The sequence below is a fragment of the Triturus cristatus genome, chromosome 6 (assembly GCF_964204655.1).
Source record: "Triturus cristatus chromosome 6, aTriCri1.1, whole genome shotgun sequence".
Classification (NCBI taxonomy): domain Eukaryota; kingdom Metazoa; phylum Chordata; class Amphibia; order Caudata; family Salamandridae; genus Triturus; species Triturus cristatus.
This window is the reverse complement of record NC_140589.1, coordinates 1,378,918,345-1,378,934,002: the sequence shown is the minus strand read 5'-3', so window position 1 is coordinate 1,378,934,002 and position 15,658 is coordinate 1,378,918,345. Positions and strand designations below refer to the sequence as shown.

The 15,658-nt window shown below is 43.7% G+C and overlaps 1 protein-coding gene across 4 annotated transcripts in view; it reads right to left on the bottom strand.

Annotated features, from left to right (window-relative positions):
* Nucleotides 1–14,838, bottom strand: part of LOC146821434 (uncharacterized) — an 85,899-nt gene extending 71,061 nt beyond the window's left edge. The window contains exons 1-3 of one of the 4 annotated variants that reach the window (XM_085612376.1): nt 14,661–14,838; nt 14,338–14,384; nt 13,096–13,225 (exon numbers count right to left, since the gene is read on the bottom strand). In XM_085612376.1, coding sequence (XP_085468502.1) covers nt 13,096–13,221 — 126 coding nt within the window. In that variant the 5' untranslated portion in view covers nt 13,222–13,225; nt 14,338–14,384; nt 14,661–14,838. Of the gene's footprint in view, nt 1–13,095; nt 13,226–14,337; nt 14,385–14,548; nt 14,638–14,660 lie in introns of those variants that run through there. The other 3 variants (XM_085612375.1, XM_085612378.1, XM_085612377.1) reach the window with 3 other exon arrangements.
* Between the last annotated feature and the right edge of the window lie 820 nt (nt 14,839–15,658).

The window sequence follows — 15,658 nt, the reverse complement described above, 5'->3', positions numbered from 1 at the left end:
ATGCCATTTCTGGACATGAGAATATTATTCCCCCCTTCTAGAGGGAAAGACATGTTAAAATCATACTTCAACTGTTAGCCTCTGACCAAAGCCTCAGCATCACAAAATGGATGCTGCTGCCACGACACAAGTCTGACCTCCTGCAGCTGGGAGTGATCCCAGCCAGGGAGGCCTGGACAATAGGTTTCCTGCTTGGGGAGGTGCTAGCACCTCCCCAGACAGCCTTTAGTGTATTGGGGCAGGGTGGGCTGAAAGGAATGAGACATGCCTGGGGCACACAAGGTGTTCCTTGCATAGTCCAGTTCAAACCGGCGCTGGGGCACTCCAGCCCCAGCTCTGGCGCGAAACTGGACAAAGGGAAGTGGGTGTAACCACCCCCTCCCAGGTCCCACCCATAAGGCGTGACCTAGCAGGTATCCCAGCCCCCCAGATTAGTATAAGAGTGGGAGTTGGGCCTCAAGACTTTAGATTATCCTGAACCTGCAAAACTGAACAGAAACTCTGGACCTTCGACATTCGACGAAAGAAGAAGACTGAAGAATCTCCCTTGTAGCCAAGGAGTGGCTACCCTGTGCAAACAGGCACCATCAAGAGACTACCCTTTGCTTTGTGAAACGTTCTACGAGGAACCGACTGCAGAGCCCGACCAGAGCCTTGACTTCCAGACTTCTCCGACCCTCATCCACATCTGCAGCAGAGCTGGGATCCGTGGAGGCGACGAGCAACGTGGGACCGGCTACCTGGGAAAAGTGGCTAGTAACTTACAGCGCAGCTTCTGAGGTACCCTCGAAGTTGTGCACCGGGGATTGAGAAGCCCCAACCCCAAGCACCAACTGCACCGAAGATCAGCCCCCCACACTCCACGAGTCCTGCGTGGGGCCCTTCAGCATTTTCCTGCTTGCCGCGTCTGTCCGGTTGCTTGCCCGCTGGCTAGTGGCCTCTGTGACGACGCTCCCTGAAATCTTCTGCGCTGGTTTGGCTCCTCCAGACTGGCTCCCGCTTCTCTGCAAAGAAGAAGCACCCCAGACCTTCCTGGTCTGCACCAGAAGCAAGTCCTTTGTTCTTCGTGGGTTCCGCTTGCCAAGGCTTGGTGAGTCCTAGTCCAACTTCGACGCCGCCGACAGCAAGAGCCTTCGTGGGACAGCTCGCCTCCTGGTCCTGGTCGTCCTCGACGCTTCCTGGTCCTCCTGGCTGCAGCGACAAGCTTCACCTTCACCTGCAACTCTTCACGACATCGCCTGGTTCCTTCCTGGTTCCACGTGGTCACTGGCTAGTGACCTTGACTCTGTCCCCTCTGCTTGCAGGTTTCTTCTCTTCTTGATCCCAGCCTTGGGATCCACCGGACACTCTCCCCTGACTGCCTGTCAGCATCTTTCTTCAGGCATCCATAGGAGTCGACGACGAAAACGACGCATCTTCACCCCTATGCACCCGCAGCCTGTGGGCTAGGTAACTTGGGTACTCCGGTGCTCATCAGGATAGTGACTATCCTAGTGTCTAGTTTTCAAGTCTCAACTTCCTAGCTACTCCGGAAGTGTCCTAAATCTATCTATTTCTAAACTGTAACATTGCTATTGACTTTTACGCATTACGCGTGAGTGTTTCCACTCTGCACACGAATCCCGTGGGCCTCCCACTTCCTAACTAACGCTAGTGTAGTGTAGCCCCAGCGATTCCCTAGGCCTAGGCCTATTCTATTTCCGTGACAGTGGTTCTTATACCACTTATTTAGTATATGGTTTGCGTGGCCCCTAGGGCCTAACTGTATTACTTACCTGTGTGACTTACTGTATGCATTAATAAGACTGTGTTGTACTTACCTCTAAACTCATAAAGAGTGCTGAGGGTTTGCTTAGAATAAATACACTTTATTTTATATATATATCTGTTGTGGTGTCCTTTCATTTGGTATTCAAGGGATTATATATGGTATCACAGCTGGCTTCACATGCCATTCAGAGTTTAGCCTAAGACTGCTCTTGTCCATGCTACCACTAGGATAGCTGGTCTATAAGGTTGACTTTACAACCAATCACCATAAGGGTATTTGGACTGATATAAGGTGTACACTATAACTAGTGACATCATACATCAGGCCAACTTCTCACAGTAAGCAGTTCTACATAACAAGAATATTTTAGACCTGTTGTCAGCGGCTGCCATTTCTTGGTAATCTGTCATTGTCTTTGCCATGGCAGAGATTGGCCAACCATATTCACCATCAGGCAAAGAGTACAAATCAGAATAAACTTATTTCAACAAAGTGCTTTACAGATACTCTTTTAAGTGCTCACCGCAGCCCCTAGAGGACAGTCCCATGATCATGCAGATTAAATCCCATATTTGACTGGCTCCCTCCCAATGAATAGAGCACTAACCATGGCCCACTGGCCTGCAGCTGCTAGGGCACTAATTAATATATTTGTCACTACACTTCTGTAGCATTGACTTTGTAGCCTGTAGAGGGGGCGGTAAGCTTTGCCAAGTCAAGTCAAGCTTTATTGCTTTCTGCTGCAGGTCCAGACATCCACACAGTTGTATGAATGGTCAGGACCTGTGATGTTATCGCTCCTCTTTTTTTCCCAGAAGCTACTCTCATCCCTGATGCCTTGTGCAGGAGGTCTTTTCTAGCATCTTCTTTGCAAGTAAGCACCTTACTTTCAATAGGCTGAAGAGACAAGCAGAAGTGCTTTCAGGTGAATACAGTGGACAGAACATGCTCTAGCTAGCCATTGGCTCACCATACACAGTTATGGAATGTTAAATTGGTAATCTAAACATAGGGCAGGAAAAATCAGAATAATTTGCTCCCATTGTTGAAATGTTGTGCATTAAAATGCTATGCTGTATTTCTTGTGCTGTAATGTTATGGGTAGGTGAAATCACTTATTTTTTTCCTGCAAAAAAATTGTGAATTCTATTTTAAAATTGTGAAATTACGCTTTTTTTCACGTGAGTGCACTCAGGTAAAAAATGTCTCACAAGATACTATGAAGTGACTGGTTCAAGCAAAAAAATCTCTCTTGGCAAGACATTTTTTGCAAAATGAGACACTCTCATGCAAAAAGTATGTGAAATTGGTTGGTGCCAAATCTCAAATAAATTTCAAAAAATTCACATAGTGCAAAATCTGGAAATTATCAGAATTTATCCAGCGCAATTAAAAGTTCTTTAGGCCTTGCAATGATGCAGTACATCTTATTAGAGTCACATTTTACTCACACACCTAAATTCACAAATAACTCAGAGAATTTTTTAATTATTAGCGGAAAGTCCATTGCCATTCTAATACATAATACTTTCAAAAGTACTATCAAGATCTCTGCTCACCCTATTGATACAATTGACCTAATTAGAAAAACATATAGCAGTATGAAGACTTTTTCTATTATGAGCCCACTGGATGCACTACCACTACAAACTCATTCATGTTGTGGACTCCATGTGATATTAAGTGAAGAGTCCATTCTAATATTGCCACACCTAAAATAATCCTCCACTCAACTTCATCCTTGCCCAGCAAGGTTTCTGCTTAACAAGTGCTTAACACTAGGGCCCTGATTCTGAGTTTGTTGGAATAGTAGCTGTTAGAAATGGGGTTTCTGGTTGTCAGAGTATGCACCCTGTACAAGCAGGGTAAGCTAGATACACACTTAAAGATAACCTGTGCTCACCCTCTGGTAGCTTGGCACAGTGCAGTCAGGCTTATCTAAAGAAGCAATATGTAAAGTATTTGTGCAACACACACAGTAACACAATGAAAACACAACAAAAATATTCCACATTTGGTTAGAAAAATAGATCATATGTTTATAAGTAAAATAAGATCAAAACAACAAAAATCCAATAAGTAGAACCGGAGTCATGAGTTTTTAAAGAATAAATCAAAATGTACTGATTGGAAGAAAATAGCGCCTAGGGGTTACTTGAGATCACCCTGGACCGGGTTAAATCCCAAGTTCAGGCCAGCCGTGATGGAGGGCAAGCCGGCTACAGGACTCACGCAGGTCAAGCTGAAAAAGTACCATGGCGGAGGAAATGTTGACGTCGGAGACTCAATGTGTCGGTTTAGACCCGGACAGGTGATGAACGCTTCATCGACAAACCTCTTTACGATGCAGGCGATGCGTCATCATCTATCCACACTGTCTGTCATCGTCGAGTCGCGCAGTACATTAAAGCGATGTCGTTGATCAGCTTCTGCATCAGTGTCGGAGGGCAATGCGTCGGTTCCGAAAGGTGCAAAGTCATCACTGCATCGATTTTTATGGTTCTCCACAGCAGAAGCTCACTTTAAAGGGCCCAGGATTGGATTAGCACCACTTGGCAAGGAAGGACTCACAGATGCCAGACTCCAGGTGCTGTTGCAGGGTTGAAGGAAGTCTTTGATGGCCCTGACACTTCTGAACAGGGTGCAGGACAGCAAGCCCTTGGAGCCACTCTGGGTTCAAGTGAGATAGGTCCAGTCCTTGCCTTCATCAGGGCAGAGATTAGCAGGCAGCAGGGAAGCACAGCAAAGCAGAAAAGCAGTTCTTCCAGAGAAGCAGCCAAGCAGAGTGGCAATCCTTGCAGCACAGTAGTGTTTACTCCTTGCAGATTTTTTCACAAGTCCAGTAGTGTACTGTCTTAGTAGCATTAAAGCCCCAGTACTTATACCCAGTTGTGCCTTTGAAGTGGGGGTGACTTCAAAGCAGGCCTTTGAAGTGCACATGTCCCACTTTTTTCCCAGCCCTGGCTCCAGACTATTAGTAGGGGGTAATCAGCCCTTTTTGTGGGAGACAGGACATTGCCTATTCTGTTGTGTCAGCCGCTGTCTCTTCCTGCCCAGGACAAGCTGTCAAAATGCAGACGAGTGAAGAGGAGTTCTCTGTCACACCAACCCTTCCTGTGTTTGTGGCTGTCTAGAGGGAATACACAAAGTGTAGCTGTCACCCACCCCAGACTTGTACTGGAGACAGGCTGGAAGGCATACAGAGTAGTAAGATCAGAGAAATGTCCCCTTTCTAAAAGTGGAATTTCTAAAAAAGTAATGTTAAATCCAACTTTACCAGTAAAGAGGATTTATCATTACCATTTCAAAGATATGAAACATAACACAGCTTCTCCTTTCTAATTTGGAATTGCAGCTTAAAAGTAAATTAAGGAATTCCCAAAGCTAGCCAATGAAAGGGGTATGCCTCTCAGTAGTAAAAAAAACGAATTTGGGTGTTTGTCACTAGCAGGAAATGTGAAGCTTAAAAGTACAAGGCTTGCCTTTTACTTACTTAGCACCCTGTCCTTAGGGCTACCTAGGGCCTACCTTAGGGGTGACTTATGTGTAATAGAAGGGGAGTTTAAGGCTTTGCAAGTGGTTTTAAATTTCAAGCCGAAGTGGCAGTAGACTGCACACACAACCCTTGCAATGGCAAGCCTGAGATAGCTTTGAAAGGTTACTAGTATGGGTGGCACAAGCAGTGTTGCAGGCCCACTAGTAGCATTTACGTTACTGGCCCTGGGTATATGGTATACCACTTTACAAGGAACTTGCAATTAAACTAAATATGCCAATTGTGTATACACCATTGTTACCATATTTAGGAGAGAAGCATATGTACTTTAGCACTGGTCATCAGTGGTAAAGTTCTCAGAGTCCTAAAGCCAACAAAAACAAGATCAGGAAAAGAGGAGCGGAAAGGCTATAAGTTTGGGGTAACCCTTTGGAGAGAGGGCCATTTTCCAGCAGTAGCTATATATCATACCTGATAAACTCTGACGCCATGGGGTTCGGACTTTATTGGCTGACATATTAACAATACCTATTCATCGTTTTTTGGAGTATAACATGCAGAATTTTGGGTCCTATTGCACCAAAACTGCATGTTGCTGTAAATGCTGTGTTTTTCTCCCCTGTCAAATCACGGGCCACCTTGACCTGCCAAAAGAATGACGAAGGGTCAGTTATAAATGCACCCAGTAAATACTGGATGCAGTAAATACCACACTGCTCAGAATTCAGCCTCCTTGAGCAAACTTGGAATCAGGACGTAAGTATCTTCAAAGGTCAATAACTCACACGCCACAACAGTAGCGCTGAAGGCTAGCAGGGGTCTCCCTGTCTTAAAAAACTACCAATGACCTGGTGATCTACTGAAACGTCATAAGCGTTTCTAACATCCATACTCTACTCACGGTACTAGAAACATTTGTCAGTCATTTGATCTAACATGATTTTGGTATCTGATCAGAAATCTCTACAAAACATTTGTAAAAATAATCCAATCCATGTATGACGAGACTTATTTACATTTGTACTCTCTTTTAAAAGTGGACAAAATATTTTGAAGGCGAGTCACATGGAGCACTAGGGTTTGTTACTGGGTGCTGGGTATGTTATTTAGCATACAGAATAAATGTAAAGAGCCTGATTCACTAATATTTTCCCATTAGTATGCGTGACTTACTCCTGTAGTTCTTCTGGCTTGAAACTTAGCTCCAGAAATAAATGATGAACACTCCTGACTTACTCCTGCCTCACTCCAGGAGCTCGCTAGTTAACTGGAAGTTCTACACAGAAAAATCTTTATGAATCAGGCCTACAGACTGATATTTGGATGTCATATTCAGTCAGTCGTCAATGATTGCTAAACTTTGTTGCAGATGCTGATGTTTAACATAATTTATTTTAGAACAGAATTATGGTATATTCATAAGGCACATTTTGTTATTGGTATGCATTACCCTGATGATTATGATAAAACAGGTCATGGCCATATTTTATTATTGATCACTTTGTTCTGTGAATAGTATTTTATTATGAAGCAATAGGAATGCCATTCATTTATATGCACTGAACAATAAAATAAAATTAGCAACTTTATGGTCTATCTTTGCTTTGTGTTGCTGTACTGTATTGCATTGGTATTTAAACAGCACTTTCCTATCACCAGTGAGTCTCAAAATACATGGAGTGTCACTTTTTGTATAGTGCAGCAGTTACCAACTCGTTGGCCTCTTGACACTGTTGGTAGTCATGTGGGCAGACATTTGTCTGGATTTTGTGTTATTACCCAAAGGAGGGTACACAGAGGGCACTGGGTCCTGTGACCTTCTGTCTTAACTGTGTGACTATAGTCAATCTTTGATAATTGGTAGTCCCAAATGAGCTATGCCGTAGTAAGGATGACATAGGTGCATGTGTAGACAAGGAAATGCTCCCCGCCTCCAGTTTGGATAGTAATTCAGGAGATAATAGGGGTATACTGGGCTCCTCACTTCCCTAAGCCCCTGTGCCATTGTACCTGCAGCACGGATAATAGCTTTTCTTCTGAGAAGTAAGTTACTTCAAAGAGGGGTGTTGGTCTTGTAACCTCCCACTAACCCCAAAGTGCGTGTCATCAGTCAGTATTTATGAGCTTCTGATGAAAGGAAAGCCAAGGACGTTGGTGGGTTCTGTTGTCTTTCTCCAAACCTGAGGGCTTGCATTAATATGTCCTATTAACTCATTGAGTACCCCCTCTGTACTCCTACCCGTGCATGTTTCCTGTGAATATTTTTCTAAGCCCATGGCTGTTCCTGCTCATATTTTTTTGCACTCTTGCTCTCTTCTGAGTTTCTCCTTGCCATTGTCTCTCACCTTGCCTTCCTTTCTTGAACAGATTGGTTGAAAATGTGCATGTGCACTGCTGTGAAATGATAAATGTCACAATTACGAGGGATGCACTCCGATCTCTTCTCCCTGTACACTATCAAGTGCATTTACAGCAGCATCAGATGTGTTCTGCTGTATATCCAAGAATGACCTCTCTAACTGTGCAGGTCTCCTGCGGTGCACACTTGACCCTAGCTGAATAATTTTAGAGCCTAAGGAGGGTATTTACAAGCTGGTTGCACTGCTCTTGCACCACCCAAATTGCTGCATTGCCTTACTCTGCCCTTGAAAAGCCTTCCATGGGCATTGTGTGGGTGTTCCCACATAACTCCCATGGTATTGGACGCATTTCCAGATGAGGCAGAACTGGTAAACCTGGGAATGTGCCAAAAAGTGATGCCTTCCCAGAAGAGGCGTAACAAGGAAAACTATCTTTTTTTCTTCTTGTTACTTCCTCTTTCAATATATGCTGTATTCTGCAGCACACATAGAGGAGTATGCCTCTCAGGGTTGTTTAGGTGCAGGAAGGTGTTCTTTCCTGCACATAAACAATCCTGCATGCAATGCAGGCTAACTTGCACCATAGTGCAAGGGGGCCTGCATTGGCACTAGGCTGCCAATAGAGCACCAGCGCAGAGGAAAAGCAGGAATGAGCTGTATTGCCTTAAATACAAAGCATTTCTGCCCTTTCCTTGTTATTCAACGCAGCATGGTGTCTTGCTGCCCTGCACTGCGTGCCTTTTTCAGAATAGGCCCCTTAGTTCCCCCGACACTGGTCTGAAATAGTCACGGCCATACCATGGCACAAAGGTCGGAGCCATCCTTGTGCATCCAGTTGCCTGAGGACAGGCCTTTTCTATTTGAACGGAATACAAAAGCCAACATTAAAATGCACATGCTAGTTTTCCCAGTTGTGCTATGACAAGAAGGGAACAATATGTGCATCCTCTGTGATGCGTGGCCTAATTTCAAAACGTCACATAATTACTATAGTTAATAGAAAAGTTGTGTGTTGATATCATGCTAGCCATCAGTGGCAGGTGGCTAGTACCGAGGGTGGTGAGGTGGGTGGCACAAAAAAAAAACATTTCACTTACCTTCTTGCAGTGCAACGTTCTCCTCCCTCGGGTGTCTTCCAGGAAGCTCCTGATGCAGGAAACTGGACAACCCAATCCTGGAGCAGCACCAAGATTGGTAAGAGCAAGCTCTCCCAGCGATCCTAAGAGCACTGGAGGCCTGTACTTTCTCTAACTCGGCTGTCGAGGACAGCTAAGTTAGAGAACTCTGAAATGTGCATGTCTGGCTGGCTGGCCGGCACAAGACGGGTGGCCAAAGAAACATGCACATTTTAAAGCACACAGCTCCCTGTTGCTGCCACTCGGCAACGCTGGCCCCGCCCCATCCTGACTCTTAGTTCAGGATGAGTTGCTGAAAAATAAAACGATAATAAATAAGCTTTATCGCCGTTTTATTTTTCAGGTTTGGGGCTTGTGGGGCGATGCTCTTCCACTCAAATGGAGGAGACGCCTCTGCTTGCCATGTTATTCCGTGCACCGCCACCACACAGCAGCCATTTTTGTCATTTTCCTTTATGCGCAGTGACTAGAAATCATTCATGTGCTGTCACTAGAAATAAGGTTAGAGTAAGCAAATACGGCAGTGCCTAGCTGTGTTATGTATTTGCTATTCTCTATTTAAGGGGTAGTCGCTACCTTTTGCACATGTCTACACCTGCCAGCCACTGAGTACTACAACTTACCAATTATTTAATGCACTAGTACCCATTAATTGTATCACATCTACATTATATCTAAGTATTATTGTTACTTGTACATACATTTGTGTCATGCATATCTACATTATCCTTTTGAACAGGTGAAGGTAATAAGTGTATCTCATGCTCAATTAGCAATTTTGTACTGTTTAGTGGAATCTCCTTTGAACTGAGAAACTTTTACCCCTTCGCCACAGGGGTAATTCCCCCACGGTTGCGGGGGGGGGGGGCGGCGGCGCTGTGCTCGTGACGAGCCCAGCTCGTCATGAGGCACAGTGGAGCTGTGCTCATGACGAGCTGGGCTCGTCACGACTCCGCCCACTAATTGATGCTCCCGCACAGGCGGGGAATCAATTACGCGTGGGAGTGGCGCGACCTTTATGACGATCCCAGCTCATCATGAGCACAGCTCCACTGTGCCTATTGACGAGCTGGACTCGTCATGAGCATACAAGGGGTTAAGGAACACACCATACATTTAATTGTCATATAGACCATGGGATAGCCACGACAGCTATACACAACCTCACGTACTAGAAACAAATAAACAATATCGCAGGTTCAGACAAAGACATTGCAATATGTGGGCGTTCCCCCCCCAACCTCCACCACAACCCCACATTCTGCTTCACAGTGCCTTCATTTGTGCGGCCTCTGAGTTTACCTATCATATGAAATTAAGAGGATCTTCTTTTTTTAATATAGCACTTCTTGCAGCACAATAGCTCTTTCTAAGCGCTGTAAATAACAGGTGTTACTATTACCCAGTGTTAAAGACATATGCATGGCACTTGCACAAACAATGCCAGAACAGATCAGATACTTCACGTAGTTTACATACAAAACAGTAAAACTATATAATTGCACAAACATAGAACAGTACACAGAATTAAAACAATCAACAATAATGCGATTCCCTAAAACATAAAACAAAATAATGCCATTAAGCACATAACTAGACTAACATAAGACAAAATAAATATCAGCAATGATAAATAAATAAAATTGTCAAACAACTCAAGTAATCTGTTAACTACAATCCATTGATTACTATCTTTCAAGTTTTTTATGTGGATTTGGTGAATACATTTTGAGTTTATGTTTAAAGCTATAAACCCAAGAAAGTGAATGACTATGCCCTAGAAATTGATTGCACATCGCTGTCTACACTGTCAGCAGCTCCAAAGAATATTCAATCTATTTGAGTGTAGAAACACTTGGCGTTTCATTTATAATTATAACGGTGCCCGATCCCACCAAACTGCCTATTCCCCTGATTTAGTAAGAGTTGGTTGAACCTCTAGGTTACTGCCGACCAGTGCTTAATTTGAGCCGGTGGTTTATGGTGCTCGGCACCCGCACATAATTAGTTTTGGGTGCTCGGCCCTGGCACTTAATTGTCAACACCGCACTTATGACAGTCTGCCACATGGTGGCGCTGCTCATCTAATTTAGAGATGAGCAGAACAACGGTTGTTAATGAATACAATATACATTAAAAATTACTAATACCTGTCTTTCAAGCCATTCCTTTAGGTTTGGGGACCTGGAATAATCTGAACTGTTGCACTTGCAGGTGAGAGAGATGGGTAGTAGTTGTTTTGGCAGCGATGACAGAGGAAGTAGGCGGTGTAAGCTGCAGTGGCGTCCTGGTCAGAATCCTGGCACTTACAATTTGACAAATTATGCACTGATGCTGGCTCCACTTAAAGTAACTTCTGAACCATCAATCCATCCGCAAAAAGACTGAAGGGTCGTAGTGGCAGTTGTCTTTGCCACTACGGTGGGGCAACAATCACCAACTTTCCATGCCCATGCCCCTGCATGAGAGGCATGGAGGAAATGGGTAGGGAAAATGTAGAATGGGTCACCGTACCGGAAGCAAACGTCCTGTGCATCAGGGTCAAACTACTGCTTTGGGAGTTTGCGTCCTCTAAACTGATACTGAATCTCTGCATAACTCTGTAAGTTAACCCACTGGTACACGAGATATATTTGTTAGTTAAAGGTTTATATATGTATACAGCAACACTACCTGGTAGGCAGTGCTTAATTTTTAAAAGAAAGTAAGTGCCAGGGCCATTCTCAGGAGGCCATTGTAGCCCGCACCACCTATTGCCCCTGCCAGTGCTGCCAATGGCAGTACAAACGCAACTACTCATCTTCACACTCCTAGAAGTGTGACAATTCAGGCTATTTCAGGCCGCCCAAAGCTATACTAATGGCATGAGCAGCAAGTATTATTCTTTTTTTATGGATATTGACTTGTTAAACAATGTTGTTATGCTCATTTCAAAATTGGCCGTATAGCACCACCATGTGGTGGACTATCACTAGAGCCGGTGCTGAAAATTAAGTGCCGGATAGCACCACCATGTGGTGGACTATCATTAGAGTTGGTGCTGAAAATTAAGTGCCGGATAGCACCACCATGTGGTGGACTATCACTTGAGCCGGTGCTGACAATTAAGTGCGGGTGCTGAGCACCGGAAACCACTGACTCAAATTAAGCACTGCTAGTAAGACAACACAGCGATGCACATTTAGTCTAAAAGTGAGGAACGCAAACTGATCCAGTGATCCTATTGGTACCAGTTGCAGATCCTTTGCAATCTTTTAAACCCAAGAAATTCAACTACCACCCCCCTTGCAAATGGTATATAGATAGAAGACATATAGGGGCAAAACAAGATGTGTTCGTAAGTTGAACAAACAACTGTATAAGAACCTAAGGAATTCTCGGCTTGAAATCCCGGTGTGCTTAACGTGTGCAGAAAGAGCACACTCAAGCAGCATGCCAAACCTGGAGCCAGCACGGTCCAAGCAAGGAGATAGCTCACATGTCCTATTCTTACTGGGCCTGATCCACATAACTTTGTCTTACTCCGGGAAATTTTGGGCTAAGACGGAAGTGAGTCTCAGCTGCTCATACAAAAAGCTCTGTGTGAGCTGTGTGGACTGGGATACAACAAAAGACAAAAAAACCCTGTGGCACATGGAAATTAAAAACACGTTCGCAAACGCATAACACTTTGCAATGATGTATAGGAAAGTTCCATAAGGGCTCGTTTTTCAGAGTCCTTTACATTTGCACACATATGCTGTACGTATTTGACTTTTATCAGTTCTGTTCAACCCCATTTAGTTGTTTTGTATCCACATCAAGAGAGCTTAGACATATACTTATTCATAAAAAGTTTACTATTTGTATGTAATGTTTTGACATCTTTTCTCACTGTTCTCTTTGCTGTCGAACGCTGTTAATGGCAAAAACGTTTTTAAATCATATTTACCAAGCGATACACATTCTGTCACACATGACATTACTGCGCCATGTGGTGGTCTTTTATTTGACCCATCTTCTTTGGGATCACATTTATTACTCGATGAATTTCAAATACCTGCTAATTGTCATGATATATATGGTCATTTTTTATATGATAACTTTTTAAATGTTTCATCCCAGTTCAGGTACTGTTTGTCATGTATCTCTTTTTAACTTTTTCATGGCTTACTTTTATGCATCAATTTCTGATATTTATGTATCGCTGCTGATTTTAAAATTGTACTTTTTTTATCCAATACAATAAAATACACGAATACAAAAAAAGTAATTTATATAATTACAAAATAAGAGATTTTCCTACAGTGCACTACACACTTTGAAAATAGCAGGCACTCCCTGTAGGCTTACCGAATATCCAGTTGGGGTGGCGTGCTGGCTTCTTCTCATCTCCCAGTTGCTTCCGACCGTGTCATTACTTAGCGCTTCTGCTGAGCGTGAACATCCGACTGCTTGGTGTTCGCGGCCGCCGACCATATAACTGAAATTGGAAACAAAAAAAATCCAAGTTTCTCCACGAGGCAAACTGTCAGCTTTCACTTTGTTATTCATTTAGCAGACAGGAGTCTTTTTGACAAGCCCTAACCTTCTGAGCACCAACCCCGCTGAGCTCAGCTGGAGTCAAAAGCAGAGCGCCATCTGCCAGGGCTGTGCGTTTGTCGCCACACCTTTACTGCAAGCTGCTGGGAGAGGCCTTGAATGAAACTGTCTGCTGGCCCCAGCCAGCAGCAGACAGGGCCTTTGAACAATTAGGGACTAATTGTGCCCTGTATTGACATGGAGATAGAACGCGGGTAAGACGTTTTTAGAAAACTGTACACGGACTGTGTAACAACATATCAAACTCTCACACATTCATTCCCGCCTGTACCGAATGAGTGAGTTTTCAGTGCACCATATTTATTCGAGACCAAAAATGTGGCAGGTCACAAATATTTGCAATTATAGGGAGAAAATAAGACTTGCTTAAAAATCTAATCCAGAAAGTAATTTTATCTATGAAAAAGTTTCCTAAAAGTTGACAACATTCTCAAGATTATGTTCTTTCACATCAGTACCACTGAAGTACCGTACCGATACATATTAACTAAGCCACTGAAGTGTGCTCGAAAAACTATCACTTAGTACCAAGGGGCAGGCGCGCAACACCCATTGGACTCACAGGGCTTCAGCCCCCCTCGTCGTGTGGCGCCCGGGATGAGACAGATTCCCGGCGCACACACAGCCGCATCCGAGCACTTCACAGGTCTTTAAAAGACCATTTGCATGTTAATGAGGCCTCGCTGTTGTTTCACCCCTTCTAAGAGCCCCTGCAGCTTCCACTCTGCCTATGGTTTAAAAGATTCAGCGCCCCCCGAAATTTGGCTCTAGTTGCGTCTCTGCCAAGGGGTGGGTACCGCGTGTAGTCATGAGTAATTTCGTACTAACTAGACTCTGAACAAGAAACACTCAGACATCTATCTTATTTACCACGAGCCTTGCATTTCAGGACTTAGTGCGCATATCAAATCAGAATTCTGCTATTTTTTTTAATCAATTTAGAAACACAGATAGCATCTCATTCCAAACTATGTCAATTCTCCCACAACTTACCCTCGTCACAAGTGGTCATCAAAATGGCCGCCACTGCTTCAATGTACCTGCAAGGAAAACGAAACAAGTTGAAATATTCTGCGTTTTCATAATCTTGTCAGCGGTATTTCTAAATAGTTCGACTTGAAAATGGAGTGGGGGAGTCGGGGGTGTCACAGCTTTTCAATTAAAACTCGTTCTCTTGAAGCAAACACTTAATTCTTAGACTTACAGTGCAAGCCAATTGTGCATGCACCAAAGCGCGTCTATTTTTGAGTGTTTCGCGAAGAAAACTACCCATCCACAGCACTTATCTTTACACGCAGAGCTGACTAGAGGAGCACCTGTTCCTTCCTTGTTCCTGCTGTTATTGGCTGCTCCCCGCTCCTGCCAATTGGCCCCCCTGAGAGCCGCTGGTGCCTTGTAATGGAACACGAAAAGCTGGGAGCGTGGCAGTTGCTTAACTAATGTGCAGATGTTCACTTCACAGCAGTAGCCGCGGTGGTTAACACAGCCACTGCTGCGGATGCCAAAATCAGATTGCCTTTGTGTATAATTCATTAATGATTAGGACTGTCTGAGGGCCGGTTACACAACCCCACAGCATTCCCAGATTCTTGCAAAATGAATTTAAAAAAAAAGTATTTTGTGAAACGCGAATGAAATTTTAAAAAAGCAAGAAAATAGGGTTGTTCCACTTGGAAGTCTCTAACAGCACAAAGAAACGTGAAATAGTCCCAGCAGAATATTCTTAGAAAAAGCACTCAGAGGTTTCAGTTTACAAATCTAAAGCTATTTTACTAGAATTGATGATACTTGTGAAGAATTAATAGTATAAAATAAAAAAAATGAAACAACATAGTTCCTTTTCTCTGGGGTCTTTTATTAGTTTTATTTCCTGGCGTATAAGCAATTCAATGTGTATGAGTCCATCAGACCCGCAAATTGACTTCAAAATATTTGTTTAATATGATTCTGCACGCTTTAAATGAGCATCTCTGAATATTTCCCTTGGCTACGCTGCTGAACAATCAAAAGTCAACTAAAATGGGAAAATAAAAACCAAAGCAATGGAAAATCTTACCAGTTTTGTCCCTGAAGTCTTTTCACGTTGCGAATATGGTCTTGAATCCCTGCTGACTTATTCCAAGTCAAGTACAGTGATCTAAGCTGAATGCTGCAGTAGTAGCGCCCACATACACCAGCCATCGCCTCTTGGCACTAGCAGAGAAGAAAAGACCAGCCCATGCCGTTATGCAGAACTGAGTAGAGGTTTGAGTCGCCCTGCCACTGCATGAAGAAGTTGTGCCACTCTTGGCATTAACAGGAGTGGTGTAAAATC